This window comes from Amblyomma maculatum, chromosome 5 (genome assembly GCF_055883805.1).
Source record: "Amblyomma maculatum isolate TAMU_Amacu chromosome 5, ASM5588380v1, whole genome shotgun sequence".
Lineage (NCBI taxonomy): Eukaryota > Metazoa > Arthropoda > Arachnida > Ixodida > Ixodidae > Amblyomma > Amblyomma maculatum.
The window spans coordinates 148927788-148950746 of NC_139348.1; the positions used below are offsets into that span (position 1 = coordinate 148927788).

General features: G+C 42.9%; 1 protein-coding gene across 2 annotated transcripts; it reads left to right on the forward strand.

The window, feature by feature from the left end:
• The first annotated feature begins 123 nt into the window (after positions 1 to 123).
• On the forward strand, positions 124 to 22829 carry LOC146189912 (TNF receptor-associated factor 5-like). Of its 2 annotated transcripts, none has more exons than XM_084604653.1 (11): positions 124 to 518; positions 2664 to 2918; positions 3999 to 4103; positions 4551 to 4718; positions 7726 to 7821; positions 8728 to 8832; positions 9902 to 9991; positions 18602 to 18670; positions 19882 to 19947; positions 20544 to 20804; positions 22372 to 22829. In XM_084604653.1, the coding sequence occupies exons 2-11, from the start codon at positions 2682 to 2684 to the stop codon at positions 22603 to 22605; spliced, it is 1431 nt and encodes a 476-aa protein (XP_084460779.1). In that variant the 5' UTR covers positions 124 to 518; positions 2664 to 2681; the 3' UTR covers positions 22606 to 22829. The 2 variants fall into 2 exon arrangements, with proteins under 2 accessions (XP_084460779.1, XP_084460780.1); XM_084604654.1 differs by lacking the exon at positions 124 to 518 and adding an exon at positions 579 to 729.
• The last annotated feature ends 130 nt before the right edge of the window (positions 22830 to 22959 follow it).

Sequence of the window (22959 nt, forward strand, 5' to 3'; positions counted from 1 at the left end):
TAGTAAAACAGTTAACTTAGTTAACTGTCTACATTAATCTGCCATGTCAAAGGTGTTTCTCTTTGTATGCTGTATTTACTCTTTGTCTTTATGTTTATGTCAAGACGTCATGACGTCATCAGATTTTAGTTTTGGTTTCGCTGCACAACTTGCTCTTCGAGGTCAGCCGGTTCGGCGGCGCCGTTGCGTGAGAGGTTGTAGACACAGCCACACGGCCCTGAAGATTGCCAAGTACGCGTGTCGTCGTGACGCTGTTGGTGGCGGAAACGAGTTTTGTTTTACCGCGGTGACAGAAACCGTGACAATCTTATTCTTCTCTAAAACAATGGTGTAAGGACGCGCCCTCTTGTACCACTGGTAGCGTTTCTCCAGAGCGTGTACGACGTTTCGGCACATCGATCGACACATCAGCCGAGGCCCGACAACCGTCCGCACCAAGAAAAAATTATGCGCGCAGCGCGCTTGTTTTGACAGTAGCGATCTCAGGTTGTTCATCAAGAACTCCAACCGCTACCTCTGTAAGTATACATCGCACTGACGTACGTGGACTTAATTGCGCTCTCTTTGCTTTTCCAAGGAAGAGGAAAATTCTCGGAAGTCAGAGTTTCCTTAGCTCAGAATCACTGACCCATTTTGCTGTCGCCTATAGTAGACGTGGAGCTAGCTTCGGGCTGGTGTGCTTGCACAGGATCTGGACTGGTCATAATTAACAGTTCTCTTTTTATCTAGGTAAGTGTATCCTCTCATTAAACTTAAGCTATAGAATTCAGCTAAGGTGTTAGACGTTGGCTTTGAAGCCTGCAGGCGCAGTATTATGTGCTTTCACTGCTGTCAGACTATACAGGATTGAGATAATTCTTGTGAAAACTTGTTCTGCACATTGCATGGCCACGAAATTTTTCAGTTTAATATATATATATATATATATATATATATATATATATATATATATATATACATATACATATACATATAGAGAGAGAGAGAGAGAGATTGTATAATTTTAGGTTATTTATGAACAAAAGGCTCCCTTGAATTTCGTACGTGATATGTATACATGTCACATGTCGGGAGCTTTTATTGGGAGGACTCGAAATTTCAAAGATGGCGCGACTTCTTTAAGTCTATAATTACAAAGCCTGAACCCACTCCTTACTTGAATTACATCATCATGCATGAGCACATTATATATCTCTTCTTCAATTTCCTTGAGTGGGAAAGCATGCAATTCAGTGCTAGAACACGAGCAGAGGATCATGTGCTGAATACAGAGGTGCAATATATAAGCTGGGTCGGTGTTAAGTAATTGCCTTAATTAATTCTATTTTATGTGCCAGAAGCAGATGTGTGAGGTTTCTTTATTCCATTCAAAGGGTTGATTCAAACAGTTGGAAGAAAGGAAGAAACTGACACAAGTAATTCATCCATATGTGTTAATGCAAATTTCAGATACACTTTCATCATGCAGTTGCCAACATGCATTTTTGAAATTAACTTGCTTGTTAGCTATATATATATATATATATATATATATATATAGTCGTTACTAGCATGTACCTTGACGTATTCGACAACTAGTTCATTGCTGAACGAACATGATTGGAAGAGCCAGAATATTGACACTTCACCATTACCCCCTTTTACCCTGGTGCAGTATATTGCATCGTGTATATATACAAATATTATCAAAATAAATGTAACATTTAAGCGAGCTATTTTGCATACAGATAAGCATCCCTCTCAAATGTATAACACAGTAGGCCAGGATTCAGCATTTTTAATAAACCCAGGAACAAAAAAATTGTTCATTATTTTACTGGGTCATAAATATGAATTGTGAGTTGATAGCTATGTGAACACATAGTGCTGAGCAGCTCTTATCTCTCGTTCTTGCCTTCCCCTCTCTATTGAACTTGCAGAATTTGTTATGCCTTCATTATAAAGCTGGCTATTTGGACACATATAAATTAAGTATACTTACAGACTTCCAAAGACACTTTGGCTGCAGGGTGCATTTTCACAATTCCTTAAAGCACAACTGTGCACTACGTATGTGCAGTCTGATAAGGATATATACAAAGCACACTTGTAAAGCACAAGCTTATAGTGATAAGGTCAACAGGCATTTTTATTGGCTATAGGCAGTCTAAATTGGACAGGTGCGTCTGAATTGAAGCAGAAAGCGCAATGCCACCTTATAGGGGGCAGCTGAGAAGCAGTCCCCCTTCCTCTAGGTGACAGACCACCCCATCCCAAGATCGAGTTATTCATAAATCCACCCGTAGGGGACAGTGAAGTTCACTCTATAGCCACCCAATGAATTTGGGCACTTTTTGAGGAGCCATGGTATCTACCAAAATGCATGCATGCCTCAATGCCCACCCTTAATTCTTTCACCAACTTTATTTTGGTACTAACCACATGTACTATAACCACTCATAGCATACTGTACTCGCTACGTGCTGCAGGCATTGTAAATAACTGAATTTAGCAATTTATTTTGAGAGTCCGTGCATGTGCACACAGTTCTTTTGCAGGCATTCAAGGCAAACGAAATGGAAACCAAGATACAAGTACGGGACTCATTTTACACCCGTTAAAAGCCATGAGTGTTTCCAAGGCTAAAGGGACCCCTCGTCTAATGTGTAGTGAATATTTTTCAGATACGGTGACTGAATCGGATGCCGCACGAGGTCCGAGTACGTGGTTTCACTGAGCTCAGCGAGGGCTTAGCGCTCGACTTTGTGGAGCCCGTGCCACGGGAGCTGACGTGCGCCTCCTGTGGAGATCTGGTTGGCATCCTGTGGCTGTCACCGTCGTGCGAACACCGCTTCTGTACCCACTGCCTCGAGGTTCTTCTAGGCCAGGCCAGCAAGTCTATCTGTCCAGTGGACCAGGCAGAGATCTTTCGCGGACAGGTCAGAACCTGTGCTCCTGCCACACAGCTACGTCTTATCAAGTCTAATTAATCATTTGTTGCAGTTGTTTCACAGACTCCTAAGAGTGAAGATAGGTTGAGAGAATGAGATTGCATAAATGAGGTCAATAACAGAAGACTAAGTGTGATCGATCATCATACAATGCTTGATAATTGTTAGTGCAGATAGCTAAAAAGAAAACTGAAAATGCTTCTGAAAATAGTTGATGCATTAGTCATCTGAAATGCAACAAATTTTTCTTTAGCTATGAAGTTTCTGAGAAAGCTGTATAGCTTTCCTTTGTAGCCGTATGGCTGCGCTTGGGTGGATATTGATGAGTAATTACTCCCTTATTGCTAACTTACTCCACTTTGGAGGATTCCCCTAAAATATTTGGTCAACACCATTCCCACTTCGACTTATAGATCAATTCACTCTCGCCCTACCATCTGATCTGCTGACCGTCCTGGTTAGCTCAGTTGGTAGAGGGACTGCCCCGGAAAGGCGGTGGTCCCGGGGTTCGATCCCCGGATCAGGACGAATTTTTCTTTAACTACGAAGTTTCTGAGAAAGCTGTATAGCTTCTTTTTGTAGCTGTATGGCAGCGCTTAGGTGAAGGTCAGTAATTACTCTCTCAATCTCATTGATTGCCTACTTTTTAAAATTTATTCTTCCTTGGAGTGAATATGTGCTTTGCAATACAGAGGAATGTCACCAGCACAAAATTGCTTAACTCAAATTTCCTGTTTGTTTGAATTTTGTGCTTTACTAGTCTTATCAAAAGTAATCAGCATATTAACCAACACTGCCCGCTCCGTTTCTGTGACTTAGTGATTATAGCGCTTGTCAGCTGAATTTAAGCACATTATTGGAGGCGAAACTCGCCCGTGAGACACCCTCCACTATACGCCATCCTTTACAGTTCATATCACTTTGGGACATCAAGCCACCTGTACCATACCATATAGAACATTATATAATATGATTTAAGAATATTTTTGGCCCACTTTGAATTCAAGTTACTGAGAGTAGACAGTGTACCTAACAGAGCATTGTGGCATGGACCTGCCTTGCTTCCAGCTCATCGAGGACGCATCTGTCCAGGACAAGGTATCTCAGTTCCAGGTTTTGTGCTCGAACCGTACCCAGGGCTGTGCTGTGACTCCCCGCATCTGTGACCTCAGGGTAAGAAATGCAAATAATAATTACCCTAATACTTTCTCTCTATTGTCATAAGGGCAAGAAAATGGGTATAGACAATTACCACTTCACAGGATTCCTGCCCCAATAGCTAGTAATATTACATAGTTAATTTATTACCTTAATAAAAATGTGATTGCACTTGTAAGCCCTGGGTTGCATGTCAGCTTTCAGTGTGTCAGAATGTCATTCAGTTTCTGTCCTTTACTCCAGCCTGTAGGGTAGCATACATAGAGGAGGCAGTTGGAAAATTTTATTCTGAAGGGTGGCACATACTGTACCATATTGCGCGGAGTTTCACATAAGGGGTTTACTACAGAGATCTCGCAAGTGAAGCTACATAGGGACTGAAGTACTTATCGTGATTAATAAAAACAATTGTTTTAAATATTTACAAATCACATTTTAAAAGAAACGTGACTCTTTTTTCAGAATCACCTGAGGCAGTGTAGCCTAGGTACAATGGCATCGACTCCCAACAGCAACGATGTCGGTGGCAACTCTTCTACTGCTGAAGAAGCTTTGAACAGTGCCGGTGGCAGGGGCGATTCTGATGTCGCTCCAAGGTGCTGGATGGCAGAGTTTGGCTGTGAATTTCAGGTCAGCTTCGCCAATTGTACAGACCATGTATTTTGCTACCTTTGTGTTTGCCTCTTCCTGTTAGTCTGGCAAACTACCCTGATTAACCATCCTGCTGCCTTTCTCTTTCTTTGTGAATATGAAATTTTTTTTGTGGACACAAATTTTCATGAATTTCTAGGAAAATAATGTATATGTTGATTATGCAAGCAAACAATCTGTTAGATCAAATTGATGACTATGAAAGCCTGTGCCTTCATGTTTTTATATTGTTTGCTGAATATCATTTGCCTTCTGCAACTATAGCTTTCTTGAACAAAATGCATGACTCCTTTATTAAATTTAGCAAAAGTAAAATATGCGGTTGACTTCAAATTACCTGGCATCGCATGGCACGGCTTCTTAATGGATTTTCTTTATGAATTCATTCTCTCGGATAATGCTGGCTTTTTACAATCTCACCCAAGCCAGTAACAGTCCAACCAGAGCGCAGAGAACATATTGCTTCATATTCCTAGCACATCACTTGGTGATGTTAAATGTTACAAGTGAGTATGGCATGCCCGATCATACACAGGTCGATTTTTTTTTCTTACATGGCGTATACATGCAGCTAATACCTCAGCTATTCAAAACAGGAGGACGGTTAAAAGATTTGGCCAGAGCTTTGGTTCCTCATTACCTAGATTCAGTCTTGCACATATTGCAGAAAATAATTAAGTAATCAATTGCAATTCCAATTGCTCCATATCGAATCTAGTTCCTTGCAATGATCATTTACAGGCCCTAAAAAGTAATTGCAGATTGCGTAAATGTAATTGGATTATCTTTCACATTACTTCCAATTTTACATCATGGCACAATTAATTTACTCGAACTGAAATTACCTACTTCCAAAAAGAGTTGTTTTTAGAAGTTTTCAGTAATTTTTCCACATTTTCTCATCTACAGATTAGAAGGTACACTGAAACACTCTCATTGCATGCGCTGCAGTGAAGAGCAGTATTTTGAAGTATGAACACTGTACACACCAGCTCATGCACAGAACCATCCAGTAGTAGTAGTTTGGTTTGGTTTATGGGGTTTATCGTCCCAAAGTGACCCAGGCTTTGAAGGCTGGCGTGGTGGAGGGCTCCAGATATTTCGACCACTTGGGGTTTTGTAACATGCACTGGCATTGCACAGCACATGGGTGCCTGGCTTTTTGCCTCCACGAAAAGCAGTCACAGAGGCCGGGACTCGATCCTGCATCCTCGGGGACAGTAGTCGAACGGTCTAACTACTGCACCACCCTGGCAAGGTACTAGTATGTAATAGTATTCGGGCTGGTTTCAACAAAATCCTCGCTTTGCACACCTTCAGTCATCATCGATATCTCATGAAGTATATAAAATCCACGCTGGCACCACTGTTTGCTACCGAGTTGAGATTCTCGAATTTGTACAGTTTTTATGTCTTGCATTTTAAAAAAGTAACTGATTACGAGTATAGTTGGTTATGGGAAATAAAAGTAATCACTCAGGTACGTTACCATATGGAAGAAGTGATCGACCAATTGCAACGTGTTACGTACAAATCTGCATCAAATTGGCCTTAGATGTCTTTTCTGAGAACAATGGTAATAATCTGTAGAAGAAATTTTAATTCTACTTTTGCATAAAACAATTAATTCTGAGTAAAACTAGGAATGTGCATTGTAAAAATTCATGCTTAGCCATGAAATGATTCACTGAATATGAAAATAAAAAGGCTTAGATAAAACTGTTTTCATGCGCATCACAAACAAAAAGTCATTATTATATCTTATCATTACATAATCAAACAGACATTGATACTGCCTCAAACTGACTCTTTGAAATAATTAGGGGTAACAGTTGCAAACCATTTGAATCGGTCCATCCATATAGGCAATGTCTGTGCTTCTGCCCGTTGCAAGCCAAGTACTGCCCTTCCAGCGTAAACCTCCTGGCCTATAACTCGTTATTCTAGTCATAGTTACAATATGCCTTTGAAGCTTAGAATTCTTGAACTGAGAATAACAATAACGACACACAGAAGCCAATACAGGTTTCAGTAGTTCATTTTTATATAATTGTTACCGTTCACATGATTCACCATGTGAATTAATAATGATTAGAAACATCAAATTCCTAAAGAATCCTAGCCGGAATAAAATTCCTGTTCATATTCTCCCATTGCCATTTCTGCCTTAATCCTTCAAAGGCCGACATTCTTCATCTAGAATTGCAAGGCATTATCATCCCCATAAATTATCTCCTTTGTTCTCGCTTGCAAACACCTTTACATATTCATTCTTTCCTAGGACAACAACAACTGATTCGAACAACCTATTCGCCAATGTGTTTGCACCTGAAAGCATCTTTTTCTGCCATTGAACGAGTTTTGATCAGTAACCTTTGTCGCTGTTACCTGCCTCAACTTGTCTCAATTTGTTTTCTGCTTTCTCTCATTTTGTGCTTCCTTTGTTGCGCACTGAACTCTACAGATAATATTGCGTAATGTTGGCAGATTGTATGTTGTCTGTCCCCAATAATGTAACACCTTACACTGATAGGGCGTGATAAGGCAATAATGCAGCAGGCAAAAGAAGCTTCCGCCATTGCTATTGCAATTCAACTAGGGTTAACCAGAGTTAAACCACAACTAATTTTTTCATTATTTAGTGTGACCACCAGGCTGCAATCAAGTAAAAAAGGCAACGTTACCTACTGAGCTACTGAGCTTTTTTACCCACACACAGGTGGTGCTGTTCTAGATATATGTAAAGGATGCAAGCCTGAGAGAGCATCTTTATACTTACCCATTTATTCGTTGACTTGTCTTCACAACATATATTTAACCATTTTGACATGCAGAAATTATACATAAGTTTTTGAGATTGCTATATCCAGAGTTTACTCAAAAACGACTACGCGTCACATTTTCTGGCGGCTGTCTGAATTCTTCACGTGTTGCGAGCCAATGCAGCTGGGACAGGTGAACAAGAAATGCTTCTCTGTCAATGTAGGGCTCCGCTTCTGAGCTGGAGGCACACGAAAATGACTGGCAGCAGCACAGGCGGATGGTTGTGACCCGTCTTGCTGAGTACAGGCGCAACTTGGAGGTGAGTGACTGCATACCACCTGCACTCGCCATCGTGTACGCCGTTTTAGCTAGTCGAATATATGGTTATTCTCCTCGAGTACAGCGGGACCCCGAGAAGTGCCTCCTAGAAAATATTTTTGCATTGAGAATGAAACTTGCTTTCGGTTCACCAAGCTCTTTGGCAGAATAACAGATGAACGATGTTGCCCATCAATATCAGTATCAATATCAATATGCAGAATAAGACTAAGGTGATATTCAACAGCTTCGGAAAGGAACAGTAGTTTATCTTAGGTAGCAAAGCACTGGAAGTACTATTAGGCAAATATGTCTACTTAGGACAGGTAGTAACTGCAGATCCAGACCATGAAATGGAAATAACAAGGAGAATAAGATTCGGATGGGGCGCATTTAGCAAGCACTCGCAGATTATGGCTAGCAGCTTACCGGTATCACTCAAAAGGAAAGTAGACAACAGTTGCATCTTACCTGTACTCACATATGGGGCTGAAATGTGGAGGCTAACCAAGAGAGTTCTACTCAAGTTGAGGACCACCCAGAGGGCTATGGAACGAAAAATGGTAGGGGACATTAAGATACAGGAAGCGTGCAGAGTGGGTCATAAAAATAACTCAAGTTACTGACATCCTAGTGAAAATCAAGACGAAATGGGCATGGGCAGGACATGAAGTGCGAAGAGAGGATAACCGATGGTCGCTTAGGGTAACAAGTTAAATTCCAAGGGAAGGAAAGCGTAGCAGGGGGTGGCAGAAAGTTAGGTGGACGAATGAGGTTAAGAAGTTCGCAGAGGTGAAGTGGATGCAGCTAGCACAGGACCGGGTTAATATGAGGAATATGGAAGAGGCCTTTACCCTGCAATAGATATATAGTATTCAGGCTGATGATGATGATGTTACCCGTGCAGGACATCCAGGGTGAGCGAGACATGCTCCGCAACCAGGTGAACGAGGTCAATGCCTCCCTCAAAGGTCTCAACCTGGGATTTGAACACCACTGTGGCCAGACCACGGTAAGCCTGTCGCACATCACTGTGACCGATTTCCCTGGCTTTAACTGAAACAGGTAGTAAATCTATAAATATTTTATACCTACTGACTGGTGAAGGCCTACAAAAGGTTTAGCTGCATGCATTTTGTGGGTGACGATATTTGGTGGCTGTTTTTCGTCCTGAATATAGTGTGTGACTTTGTAGGAACAAATATTGTTCAAGTTACTTGCTACTTGTGCACAGAAAAGATGCTGTCAGCCAGAGGCAGTAAACAAGCTTTTTTTTTTATAGGTACGTTGAATTTATATTCAGTATATATCATCATGAGCTCGCATTGCGAAGGTGCTGTCACCCTTCTGCTTAGTAGTCAATGACAGCCACTATGTTTCGTAAAAAAAGAAAGGTGCAGTAAACAAATATCAGGATATCCTCGTATAGACCAGAGCAAAAATTTGGTTCGCTGGAGTCATCTGTAATAGATTTCTCCAGCCTAGGCAATCCCATGCATGCACACAAAAAGTTTTGCAGCTGTAGAGACAATGGTTCTTCCTGTACAAGTTTTCTCCACACTCCCTGCTACATCAAAATGTTTTTTGATGCACCATTAAATAAAATACTTGCACGGCAAAAAGTGCATATGAATCAAAATACAGATAATTTCATTGTAAACCACGACAAACCTTTATGCTACTGATTTGAAGAAATTTGATTCATTCAGAGTAACCATACAGTTTGCAAGGCTCTTCAAAGCACGTCTATTATAACAGTGTTCATGAAAAACCGGCCGTGTGGAAATAGAGTGTGTACCATCTGGCTTCCTGTAGGACTTCAGTCATAGAAGTAATGCGTTATTTAAAAATTCTGCAGAATAGAAATGTGCATTAATTATGTGTGCAATGTTTGACGAGGATATGTACTACATGATATGCCTGATTGTTTTAATTCGCATTTATCGATCGATGATCATTGTGTGTGTTTTTTTTTATGTTATAACAGCAGACTGAATGGTTTTTCAGGGGGGCTATGTACCAGCCAAAGTCACTTACACTGCAACAGAAAAAAGAGTATGTCTACATATTTTCTCATGCAGGCCATGCAGAATGAGTTCAGACTGCGAATGCAGCAAATGGAGCAGCGACTGGCTCAGTTGGAGTCTCAGGGAATCACACCGCAGCCCATGGTAAGGGGGCACATGGGGGATTATATATCTATACTAGTACTGCTTAACACACTCAGCATATATTGTTTGGGCAAACGCTTGAAGCAAGTGTTTGCATAGTTGTCAGGTGTTTCAAAATGACATAATTTGCATCTCTGTGCAAAGGCGTTGCAGTGTTAGGCCTCATTCTCACAGCCGGTTTTTCTCTCCTCCGTCGCCTCCGTCGCGCCGGCGCTCGCCCGAGAAGGGGAGTTAATGGTGCCAGTACTCCCCGAAATCGGGTGGCCGGCGCCGTGGGGTTTTGCTCCAAGGCGCTGCCAGTCCGGCGAGCGGCGGACTCCGCCCCACGAAAGACGGACCAGTGAGCGCGCTCGCTTCTCTCACGTGACTCTACGTCACGGCTTGCGTGTCGCGACCAAGCGAGCACTGGCAGAGCGGCCGCGCGGCCATCGCGGGCTCGCATGCAGACGGCGGTGCACGAACACAGAGAGAAAGAGAGCGAGAGAGAGAGAAAAGCGGGGGTTGCCCTCCTGCTTGGTGCCCCGCCAAGCGCGCGCTGACAAGAGACAACAGATGCCATTTTTTTTTTTTTTCATTTTTCAATGCACCGGGTGTCGCAGCTAAACATGACCTCCTGCAAAACTTAACGATATTTCAGTTGTATGTTTGAATGGGTGTATCAAAAGAAATTTTGCAAGTTCTGGCGACCCATTCCTTTATTGATGAGAGTTATTTATATATGTTCCTATAGATTTCTTCGATTTTGCTGACTGCCATGAATAATATTATAGATGTGCGCATTTATGCTGAGCTTGGATACTGGCTTGATATATATCTGTACCCATTTGTTGTTCCGTAGTACGTGCGGTGTTTGTACTGAGGCTGACATAAGAAGGCGTCCCAACTCTGAACTGCTGCGAGAAGTCGCGACACTAAAAGCGGAATATAGCAGACGGGTAATTTTTTTTTTATCTGAGATCCAGGTGGAAATTTTCTGCTGGTTTCCTGCTGGGATTCTGCTGGTTCCAGCAGTGCTGGTTTATTAGCACATTCCCAGCAGCTGCTGGAACCAGCAGCTGCTGGGACCAATAGCTGCTGGGACCAGTAGCTGCTGGGACCAGCAGCTACTGGGACCAGCGGGTATTGGAACCAGCAGCTACTGGGACCAGCGGGTATTGGAACCATTGGCTGCTAGGTTTCAACCGAGGGCTGAATATAGTCAGAATTTGGTGGATTGGTTCTCTGGGGGCTTGTCAGCCTACGAGAATTTGGTGCAGTGACTGCCTTGGACTGCACAAAGAAAATAAAGGCAACAGCAGAGGTTTCAGTCATGACTCATAGTTTAATTTTATTTTCCATGCCCATATACATTCTGCAATCTGCATGGACACATTTTCACTTCGAGACTGTGGTACTGCAGCAGGTGTGCTCCAGCTCCAACTCAGATGGTGCCATGAAGGTAGCTGCATGAAAAAAAAAGACCAGAAAGATATACTACCAAAACCATGCTACTGCACATAAAAGATGAATAATGGAAATTGAAAGCATCTACCCAAGAAGCACATATTTGGTGCAAATCCACATGATAACTGGTCAAGTGTGATGCAAACCACATTTAGAGAAAATTTTCAATGAACAGCGCTTCTACTAATGTGTGGGTGGCTAGCTTTTGCATGTGCCTGTGCAGACTGCACCAATGCCCACAAGCACCCATGGTGTTTCATTCATTCAACCATGAGAATACCACTCCTAGGAAAGTGTCTGCATTGCTTTAGGCAGATGCCACGTAACAACTGGTGTGGTATTACCAGAAAGGTTAGATGAAATGAGGGGCTCGTTATGATACAATTTAAAGGAGCGAACAGTCTAGAAGTCCAAGGTAAACATTGGGGATAATTTTTCTTTTTAGGTTTGTTGTCGATGTTGACAAGAATGAGTGTTAAGATGATTTAGGGAGAAAGAATATTAAATGAAAAGTGGAAGGAAAAACAATGCCGCTTTTCATTTAATATTATTTCTCCCTAAATCATCATAAGACTCATTCTTGTCAATATCAACAACAAACCTAAAAAAAAATTATCCCCAACGTTTACATTGGTCTCGTAGACTGTTCGCTGCTTTAAATTAAATCAGAGAGGTTAGAAGTATACCCATTGCTAGCCAGACATGACTGTTTAGCGGCATATTCTTTTAACCTTGTTTGGTATGCCACTCAAGTCATACACCCATACCCTGCAAATGGATTGACATGGAAAGATAGTCTAGTTAGTCTATTTGCAACGAACCGTGTCGAATATGTGTTAACTTGCGATTAGACGTTCTTTGAATCCTTGGCTGTTCACCATTGTTCGTACAAAGCGAAAAACAATCGGGCGACAAAGATATTTTACTTGCCGAAAATAGCATCAATGATACTTCGGCAAAATGATATGGCCTATTTTAAACTAGGGACGACAAAATTACCAGCTCACTTTGATAGTCACTCGACTAGTAAGCGGCTCTCATCACTGCCGAACTGCGCTGGCAGTGGTGCGCGCTTGAGTCACTGTTCTTTTCCTCCGTGCCTATAATAAGCTCTCGCAAATCCACTAGACGTTACACAACGCGAGGAAAATGAGATGCACTTTTTTACTTACCAAACACACGCAGGTCCTAGGCCTTGCAGATGTCGCATCACATTTCTCAGTCTTGACAGAAGCCACCTTGACCGGTTCAAACTTACGTAGATGTTTCAGATAAAATGTCTTAAATAATTCATACTGACGACGACGTTTAAATATTGTAAAAAGCACAAAATACTCCTGCATTCGCAAGCACGAGCCAGCACAAAACAGCTCTATAGTGCCTAGAATATACTGGCTAGTGTGCCGAGGGCGCGCGCTGGCGTGTCCGCCGCGGTGATGCCTTCCCGCTACCACCGCGGGGCGGCGCTACCAATAGCTAAGGTGCTATCGCTCCGCGTTCGCGGCCTGGAACCTGTCTCTCGACCGTTTAAGCGCACTTTGTGTCTAAAAACAGTCTTGGTGGAAGACATTCATACCGTCCTAGTACTGTGCGGAGAAAATTATACGCTCAAATAGCGCTCGAGGAAGCGTTTAACAAATACTGTCTGGTCCATGTCTGCTATATATCTGTTTTATTTATTCAGCTGAACCGGATAAGGTCTTAAGCAGAACACATATTGACTTCCTGATATCCAGCGAGAGAAGAAATTTGAGAAAACCACCTAAAGTTGACACGTTGGTTGCAATAGTTTTTTAGTCTTTGATTAAACGATCGAGTCCGGGCCGGATTCAATATATTGCTATGAAATATTCCGATGACGATTTTATTTGATCTAGAGCCACTCGATTGCGATCCACGCATCGCGATCGCGGATGTTGCGTATCGTATCTATCTTCCTTCTGAGTGAGCGCTCAGTCAGCTCATATCCGGGTGGTTGTCCCGAATTATGGCAACTATATTCTCAATCGCTATCTAACCCGGAACGGATCGACGACGACTGTTATTGTCCATGTGACACAGGTATCAGAAAATGCCCTTAATATTTTACACTGTTCATTAATCCAACTTTGAATTTTATTTACTCTTCGGTCTTTTCTTATGGTCCATGGTATATCGCGATGCCGCAGTCAAGTGCTACGAACGTCAATACGGGCCTCGAGCTTTCGGATAGTTTACGTCGACGTTTCTGCAATTCAGTCATGCTTATTGCTAAGGTGATATAGGTGATAGGTTAGTGACGTTTTATAGCGTCACATATATGCTACAGAAAAGAAGGGCGCTTTTTATGTTTTCAAAGATCGCATTCGACAATAAACACAAGCAGTCTGAATCTCTTCTTACTCTTTATTCATTTGTTTTATTAGCAAGTCACTTAATTGTTGCTTCATACATAAATGATTATTATGCGGTGCGCTTTTTTTTTTGTAACAGAAGGAAAGACAAGAAACAAAAGTGGTGATTGTAACACTGATTCTTTTTTTTTTTTTACAATGTCTACAATATAGTAAAATTTGAGCAAAAAGTCGCAGCAACAATAAACAAGTAAAAATATAGAAATGAACCGCTAAAGGTTTTGGAGAAAGGCCGCACATATGACACCGCAATAATTTTAAAGTAGTCTGATACCAATTTTTGGTGGTATTTTTTTTTTTTTTCACTTGCTAATGATGCGCTAGATATTCCTGTAATTCTCCACGTGGTTTCTCGCTTACCACCGCTAAGTAATTTATAATTAATTTTACTTTCTTCACCAGTTTCGGCTTCGCGGTTTCAGCAGCCGAGCGGTTGTTGTACGGTCACAGTTGTCTAGGTCACGCGCGGGATTTAAAAAAAAAAAAAAAAAAAAAGCTTTAACCACAGACTCACTTATTAGCTCCTCATTTTGCGCTTTCAATACAGCCACTTGTTCTGCGCTCCATGCCAGTTTTCTCTTAGCTCTTCTCAGAGCGCGAGAAATGTTGCAGCATTTATTTGGCTAGTTGCATGCTTTTTCCTTCTTTCTGCGCATCTTGTGTAAGCCTCCGCTGGTATTTGCATTAAGCGCAGCTAACCCCTTCAGAGTTGACGGTCAAGCGACACTTTTTCTGCAAAATATATTCCCATGAATGATATGTGCTTCCTGAATCAGCTGGTTGCAGGCCACATTCGGAACAAAGACCCTCCAGTGCACTCTGCCTATATAGCTCTATCTTCAGCTTTAGATATTGTTGTATTGTACGCGCTTGTTTTTTTCTTTTCCGAGAGTATACACTGTAGTGTCCACAGAACTGCGTTCAGGCTTCCAAAAGTTATCACTTTCTCTATGTACAAAGTGACAAAGTTCTTTTTTTTTTTTTTTTTTTTTTTTAAGGCTCGATAACGCGCGTAGGCTACAGATCCAGCAGGTGCTTCGGTTAATTTGGTCCAAGTTGCAGGTATGTAAACTGAGTCGGATCCCGATGCTCAAAGCTGCACGTCTGCTGCTGCGGGCATGAGTTCTCGCTCGGCTCTTCTAGCTGCTGCCAGCTCCTTGGAATCATTGTCAAACATCCTTGACGGTGCGTGCATGGCTGTCGTCTGCACCACTGGCATTACGGCACTGCGTTTTTTGTCGTTTAGCGGCCGGTTGGTCACAGAGGTTCCTCAACTTTCTTTTAGATGTCTTCTTAGGCAGAAGATAGTTCGGATAATGGTCGAATAGCATTGGCACGGTTTCAGGATTAATTCGTGGTCTATCTCTATAGCGAGCTCGTTGACGATGCCGTTTACTGTCACTTTGAACGTTCTCTTGATGTAGCTCTCCTCAAAATATTTTTCGCAGACAACACACGTTGAAGTCAACTTGCGGTCCTGTCTTTTAATCAGCCGCTTCCACTACGCAAGCTGCGCAGGGTCCGATGGCACACCGAACACAGAAACCTAGTCCTGATTCGAGCGGTAGCCACTCCGACAAAGCGACACGAAACATGTCTTTTCCCTGCCCTGATGCTTTATTTTTAGCATCATTAGTCGTTGCAAATTTAATTATCTCATATGAATGCAAGAAACAGAACGACTAAAACAAAAGAACAGCGTAGACGCGTCCAAAGCGCTCGAACCCACTGATGGCTCGGCCAGCGCAGCTGCGGCAAATCAAGGGCGCGCCGGCGGCCGACGGCGTCGACGGCACCTTTACGATGAGCAGCGCCCCTGGCGGCCAAAGTTGGAAGGCATCGCCGGCGCGGACACCTCCTCCCATTGAGAGAGCCCTCCGCACGGCACACTAGCCAGTATATACGTAAATGTCTAAACTTCGGAACGGCTTCTTTTGGCTTGTTGAGCGTCAACCGGAGACTGGTTACGATAGTGTCGTAAGCGCTGAAAATGCGCGTTTGTCAAACGTTACGAACAAATACTCCTGAGATATTTCAAATTGTGCTAATATTACTATTTGTATACCTTCTTACACGTAATTGCATTCGCTCTGCTCTGATCGTTGCACCAGATCGTTCGAAGGCGCGTCGTCTGCTACGCTAGCAGATGATGAAGGTGACAGCAGTAACAGCCTCGTGCATTACGCCGTGATAAACAAAATTGTAAAGATCAGATAACATTTTTTTGCATCTTTGATGTTTGCAATAGCTCATAGCGGCATACCACTGCGGCTACCGGCCGAAAAAAAAAAAAAAAGCTTAGCTTCTTTAAAAAGGTTTTTTTTCGCAGCTACGGTGATATTTTGATCACGGAGCAGAAACATGCTGTAAAAACAGGTATATACTTTCCGTGCTGCGTTTTTGTAGAATGAATGAGCTCGCGATAGGGGAATGCAACAAGTTCTCACGTGCGTAAATGAACTTCATTACATGCGTTTGTAAACTTGGGTGGGTTGCTTGCTGGTTCCAGTAGCATTCCAGGAGGGAACCAGCAAAATTCTAAAACCAGCAAAGAAAACCAGCAAGCACCCTGCTGGAACCAGCAAAGCCAGCAGGTTGCCTGCTGAGACCAGCAGACGTACACTGCTGGAACCAGCACAGCCAGCAGGTCGCCTGCTGGGACCAGTGGAAAACCAGCAGGTCGCCTGCTGGGACCAGTGGAAAACCAGCAAGCACCCTGCTGGAACCAGTACAACCAGCAAAAATCCAGCAGGCTACCTGCTGGTTCCAGCACAAACCAGCAGCTTCCAGCAAGAAACCAGCAGAACATTTTCACCTGGTAACACTATTTTCAAGTAGTAGATTTGGAGTTTCACTCCCTTTCATTTTGGAGCTACGCAAATGGTACCTCGTTGCAAATAGTTAATCTGGTAGTTTTTCTCGTCAACCTAAGTCGATCCAAACGCAGAACAGGTTCTTGACAAATTGTGATCATGTAAAGCATATGGCTCACAAGTTGAGCTAAGAGCCATTATATAGACACAACCAGAACCAAAAACAAGTACGGAGTGGCAAACAAGGTTCGAGGCAGTAAAGATTTGGATGGACGGAAAACCTGCTGGCTAGGCCGGCGAAGAAGTCAAAACGACTGCCGCACAGGTGAAGAAGGGAAAGGAAGAGGTAATGGGCGAGGTGAGGAAAGGAGCAGAGGAGAAAACTGAACAAAGAAAAGAGAGATAGAGAAAAAAAATGCAAAAAGCGGGTAAATGGTGCAGCAAGAAAACTTCGTCAAGGGGAGGAGGTCTAAGAAAGCAAGTAGAGAAAAAGCATATCGATGGGGAAAAGAAATGTAAGAAAAGGTCGCAATCTTCCCGCAAGACAGAGAACCCTTTAAAAAAAAAAAAAAAAAAAAGCTGTGACGAAACTGCGTTTCAAGAGGAAGCCACCGCTTTTGAAGCCGCATTGCTTGCACTTGCAGGTGATAGCGAAATATTAAGCGCTACCTTAATATCCCGAGTGGTGGTATCGACAGGAACGTTTCATTGCTGGTGAACAATGCTTATATTGATAGCAGTCTTGAGTTGCGTGGAGTTTCGTACAGCTACTGAAGCACCAAAGCACAAGAGGCTAACAAAAAATGCCGATTTTAATTAATTTTGCAATATGCAGGACGTCACAGCTAACCTCGACTTCCAACAGATTTGCGTGAAATGTTATTTCAGTCGGCGCCATTCTAACTTGATTTTTTAATGCTTGTATCAAAACCATCTTGCCATGTTGTCGCGAACAATTCTTTTATTGATAGAATAGTTTATTACGTTTTCTGTGATTATGCTGATTGCGAAGAACAATTTTATTGGAGTGAGCATAACTTTCTGCGGTTTAATACATGCTTGCTATAATTATACTCATTTGTTTTGGCGCAGTACGCGTGGTGTTTGTACCATTACCAAAGCTGAGATGAAAACGCTTTCTAGCTCCAAACTGCTGCTAGAGCACGTGAGACAGCACGTTTCTTTTTTTTTTTTCTTTTTTTTTTTTTTTCCCCGTACAGACGCGGAGTACACGACTTCCATCGCTGCAGAGAGGGCAGCCGCCCTCCGTATTTTTTTTTTCTTGCAGGAGAAAAAAAAAAAGCGCTCTCACGTAGAGTCACGCGGGAGCGGCGAAGCCCCGCCCGAACAGGTTTGACGGTGTCCGGCGGCCCTTTATGTTTGAACATCGCGCCGCTCCATCCGTCGTGCGGTGTCCCCCGCCGGTGCCGCCGCGACGGAGTGGAGCACCGGCTGTGAGAATGAGGCCTTAGGTTGTAACGAGAAAACATTTTATTTTGTCAGCATTTCTAGTTTTGTGTGGCTACGGAGTAATTTTGACCACCTGGGGATCTTTAACGTCAGCGCATGTTAAAGATCCCCAGGTGGTCGAAATTACTCCGTAGCCCTCCACTACGGCTCCTCTTTCTCTCTTTCCACTACAACTCCCACCTTCCTCCCTTCCCTTAAGGTGGGGTTCAGGTGTCCACAGAAACAAGTGTGACAGATACTGTGCCTTTCCCTTCCTGTGAACCAATTAATACTATTATTATTATTAGATGTTCACAATGCATTTCTAGGAAGAGGCCACTTTGTTTAAAGGCAACAAACATTTCAGGTTTCTCTTTGTCCCCTCCGTCCAAGGAGCTTGTTCTGGTATTTTACGACACTTGCATGTTTGAGCAGCTCATAAACGGGCATTGCAAATAAATTGCTATAATTTTTAATATTTGTTTTGTGTGTGTGTGTTCCGGTTCCTTCAGAGTTCAGCATTTGGTACTCTCAGACCAAGCGCGCCGTCCAACTTCGAAAGTATCGGCTTCGGTAATCAGGTAAGAGCTTGGACATGGTGCGTTTTTAACATTTTCTGTGTCTCGCATTGCAACGCAGTTTGTAATGAGTGAGCATAGAATTTGAGCTGCTACTGCAGGTTTTAACATACAGGTAAGTCCTTAGCCAAGGTCGAACCACATCAAGGAAACAGCGCGGCAATTAAGGTGGTTGTCAAACTTCATGTCGACAATTAGTTGTATGTAATTGATTTCCAGCATGTTTAAACATTCAGAGTTCCTAACCAAGTGGTTCAGTACGCTGAATGTAAAAAAAATCAGTGTGGTTATTTTGCGTACTTGTTGTTTGGTTGAGAGATGCACCTTCTTGCCATCACTGATGCTATAGGTTGCTTTATTTTCTGTAAAGCTGTCCCTGCATTTAGTAACAGGGATCTTGGGAACAGCGGAAAACTGAACAGCTCCGGGTTTTCTTAACTGGAACCAACTGAAGTCCATCTGGTTTCAGATAGCTTCTAACTTGTTCCAGATATGTTTTGGCCCCTTCTAATTTGTCTTACGTAAATGGGCCAGTCTCCTCAAACCGCAGTGAAAAAAAAATGAAATCCGTCCCGCACAGATGGGCGTGCTTCTTTCAAGCTGTCTTGACATTCTTCTACCCCACGCATGGCCGCCCATGCGTGAAAGGATTAGGGAGCTCTCGCACAACTTAGCAAATGAAAAGCGAATGTGGCCCGAGGTAAGTACGAGTTGGTCTTGCCGTTTGACGACGACGGGAGCGGAACACCTGCAAGATGTCAGTTGGCTGGGATGGAACCAGTGTACTAATGTGGTTTCGGTTAGTTTGGCTGCTGGAGAGATGAATGGAGGCATTTGAGGTATTTATAACCACTACACTGGTATGATTGCTTTAACCTCGGCAGGTGGGTGAGTCAGTTACGATGTGGTGGTGGCGCTAGGCATGTGTGTGGTGGTAATAGTTAAGCGGTGGGTCCGAAGAAACCTTGTTGTAAAATGCATTGTGCCTTGGCCTTGCCGACTATTTAGTTTTGGATCAGTGCGGACCGTGGGAAGCCGCAGCTTTTTTACTCAACAAAATAGCAATTTTTTAAACATTACAAACATGTCTCGAAGAGAAAACCATGTTTGGTTTACAAAGCCAGTTTGATATTGTATTCTTGTATGTGCATAATCGCAGGACGAAGTTAATTTTCCTAGGTATATCACCGAGGTCTGCTGTATTTGTCTTCCAGATGTCAATGGCTCCCACAGAAGCATCAATGGCCTCTATGGCACCACCTGGCCTGTCAGCAAGCAACGTGAGATTGTTCATGCATGTTCTGCTGTTCATGCATGTTCTGCACTTGTGAAGCTCACGCATTATGTGCACCTTCAATGTTTGGCATAACAGTGAAAATAGATCACAACCTTAACTTACGGGCTTCAGCTGTGGCAGAAAAAGATAGAAGGTTAAAGAGTATGTCGGTTGTGACGTGCAGAGTGATGATATATGATGCGTGTACGTTGACTGATAATTATTTTAAGAATCGAAATTTAAGGTTGGACACTAGGCTGTTTTGTAGTACGCAGGACTTGAGTAGGTGGGAGAGATATGGGGAAGTTTCTTGGCCTATTTTTGTTGCAGCAATAAAATCATCTTTGAGTGCATTGAAGATGCGCGATACAGCTGCAGTGGTTGCTAGTGTAGAGGTATCGACTTACAAAATTCACCGTCGCAATCATCAAATCAGCTGCAGACATTTTACGCCTAAATTTGGCAAAGGCGCGGTTCTTACGGTATAATTTTGGCACTCCCCTAAGGTGACTGAAACTAAGTTCAACGGACATACTTTTCAACTGCCCAAGTGCAAATGACACCTGTCCAAACTCATCTTCACTTTCTATTGCGCAACAGGACGAAGTGGTGACCCGTCCTGATGGCCAGTTCCGCTGGCTACTGAAGGAGTACTCACGCACCAAGCGTCACCAGCGCCACGGCACGCACCGCTATGCATCCAGCCCCATCTTCTGCACGGGGGTTCCAGGCTACCGGCTTCAGCTTCGTATTCACCTCAATGGCATGGGTCAAAGCCGCAAGGGACGGTTCATGGCTGTGCAGCTGGTCCTGCTGCGGGGTCCCAATGATTCCGAACTCCCCTGGCCATTTCGACACAGGGTAAGGAAAGACCTCCCGTTTACATCCTGCACAGGACGTCACGAAGATGTACATTTGCATACATTTGTACCATGGACATGAAGAGTGGTTGGCGCGGTCAGTGGCTGCACGAAGCGATATCACATGGCAAATCGTCACACATTTCTCTTATGCCATCTAGAGGTGTGACGGCAAAACCTTGTCATAGTTACAGTGAAGTGACCACACTGATCACGGTCATCTCATAAAACGGCATGGCTTGCATACCTGGGTCGCACTACCATTGTCATTCGTCTTTTGACGCATTGGTCTCATTCGTGGGTCACATGGGCCAAATGTGTAGTGCTGTTCAGCAACAGTCGACTTGATGACAGTAGCCGTAGTTGTGATAATTTGTGAGCTGCCAGTGCATTGACAACTTGGAAGCCTTTATGGGTTGACAATTTCTCTCATCAGTCTTGTGGATATATCAAGAACCAAATAAACACTTTCCATACCGTAGTCTGAACAACGTAGTCATTCTCATTGACGGTGGTGGTCTCAAAATTTTGTGGAATTAATATTTGATGCTGTAGGTGCAAGTGATGTCTTTACACAAAACAACAGTGTCGATTCACCTTAATTTAGTTCAGATAGAGATGCCTGCTCCATCCAGTCCGGACTATCAAATAAGTGGCTGTCTCGTTTTTGACATATTAATGCGCAAAACATACTTTTTGGGGGTTTTTTTTATCGTCGTACTTCCCAAATAGGTATACTCCATATTTTTGTAAATTTTTGTGCAAGTCTTACAAATTTTGCCTATCAAAGATTTTTTTCTTTCCTCAGCAGTATTTTTTCTTTATCTTATTAAAAAGAGAATTTTTAGCAGTGCTATGCTATCATGTATTACAGAAAAATGTTAAATTTATTGGTGAGTCAAAAACATAATTACATAGACATTTAAGATCGGCCTCAAGAGTATGACACGGTAACGGCCTGTGGTCTTGTAATTACACACATGCTAATTCGCATACGGTCCTAAAATACAACTTACATGAAAGACCATATCATATACACGCAAGCGCCCACTTCTTGCAAAGACGTGCAAGCGTTCCTTGTGCCTGGCTTTAATAACAAAGGTCGTAGGTTTGAATCTCACCTAGAGCTTTAAAATCTTCGTTTAGCAAAATAAATTACTTCATTAAGTTAAATTACCTGAGATGTGCGACAGCCTTTAATTCACATTACATCATATCTTTATTACTTCCTTTCCACACATAACATCACACTTCAAGTGAGCATTGTTGGGTGTTTGAAGTTCCCGTGCAAGGTCATGTGGCTGTGACATCATGACCCTGTCATCGAATCAGAATATTTTTTAAAGAGGCCGGATGCTGATGAGACAACACGAGGTTTTTCACTGACCGGAAGGAGTCTTAAAACTATTGCTTCAAAGTTTTACCGCATTACCTTAAAATCGCTTATTCTCCGTGCTAAGGAAAAGTTGAATATTTAATCTTTGACCTCTTCCTTTTTTTGTGTGCATATATAGACACCTTCGTGACTCATGAGTGGATCTCTGCTAATAGCAACTCCCCATTTGCAGGTCACGGTGACCTTGGTGAACCAAAATGGCCCACCACATATCAGCTACACCATAAACGACCCCAGCTTTCCAAGGTCCCAGGGCGACCACACGGTGCCTTATGTGTGGCAAGAGTTCGTCGCATTCAGTGACCTCGAAGCCAACCCCGGCTTGGCTTGGAACGACTGCTTGATGTTCGAGCTCTCGGTGACTGCACCTTCACCACCACCACCGGGAATGTACCCGCCACTGTGAACGTCGCTCTGCGTTAAGTCTATATAATTTTTAATCCTTTTGGTGTATCCTTTCATCTGTGTGGCTTGCGAACTCCTTTGTACCAAATATGGATGATTGCTGACAGTACATTTGTTTCTGAAAGCATTTTGAGTTCCCGACTTCACAAACACTTGGCTTCGAATGTACCAACCTCTTCTTTGATTTAAGTTCAATAAAGAATATACTTATTCAACTGCCTGCAAGCTATAGTATCTTGCCAACTGCCTTACCGAAGTCAGCTAGCGCAGCTTTAAATGCACTTGGTCCTGCGAGGTTTTAATAGTCACTTTGGCACTGCCATTGTTTACGGCTAGCTCATTTGTAATGAACTTT

Bases quoted from the DNA above. Each gene is read 5' to 3' on its own strand.
- LOC146189912 (XM_084604653.1), top strand. From the start codon at position 2,682: ATGCCGCACGAGGTCCGAGTACGTGGTTTCACTGAGCTCAGCGAGGGC. The intron at 19,948-20,543 runs GTGAGATTGTTC...ATTGCGCAACAG, and splicing joins CTGGCCTGTCAGCAAGCAAC to GACGAAGTGGTGACCCGTCC. The intron at 20,805-22,371 runs GTAAGGAAAGAC...CCCCATTTGCAG, and splicing joins CCTGGCCATTTCGACACAGG to GTCACGGTGACCTTGGTGAA.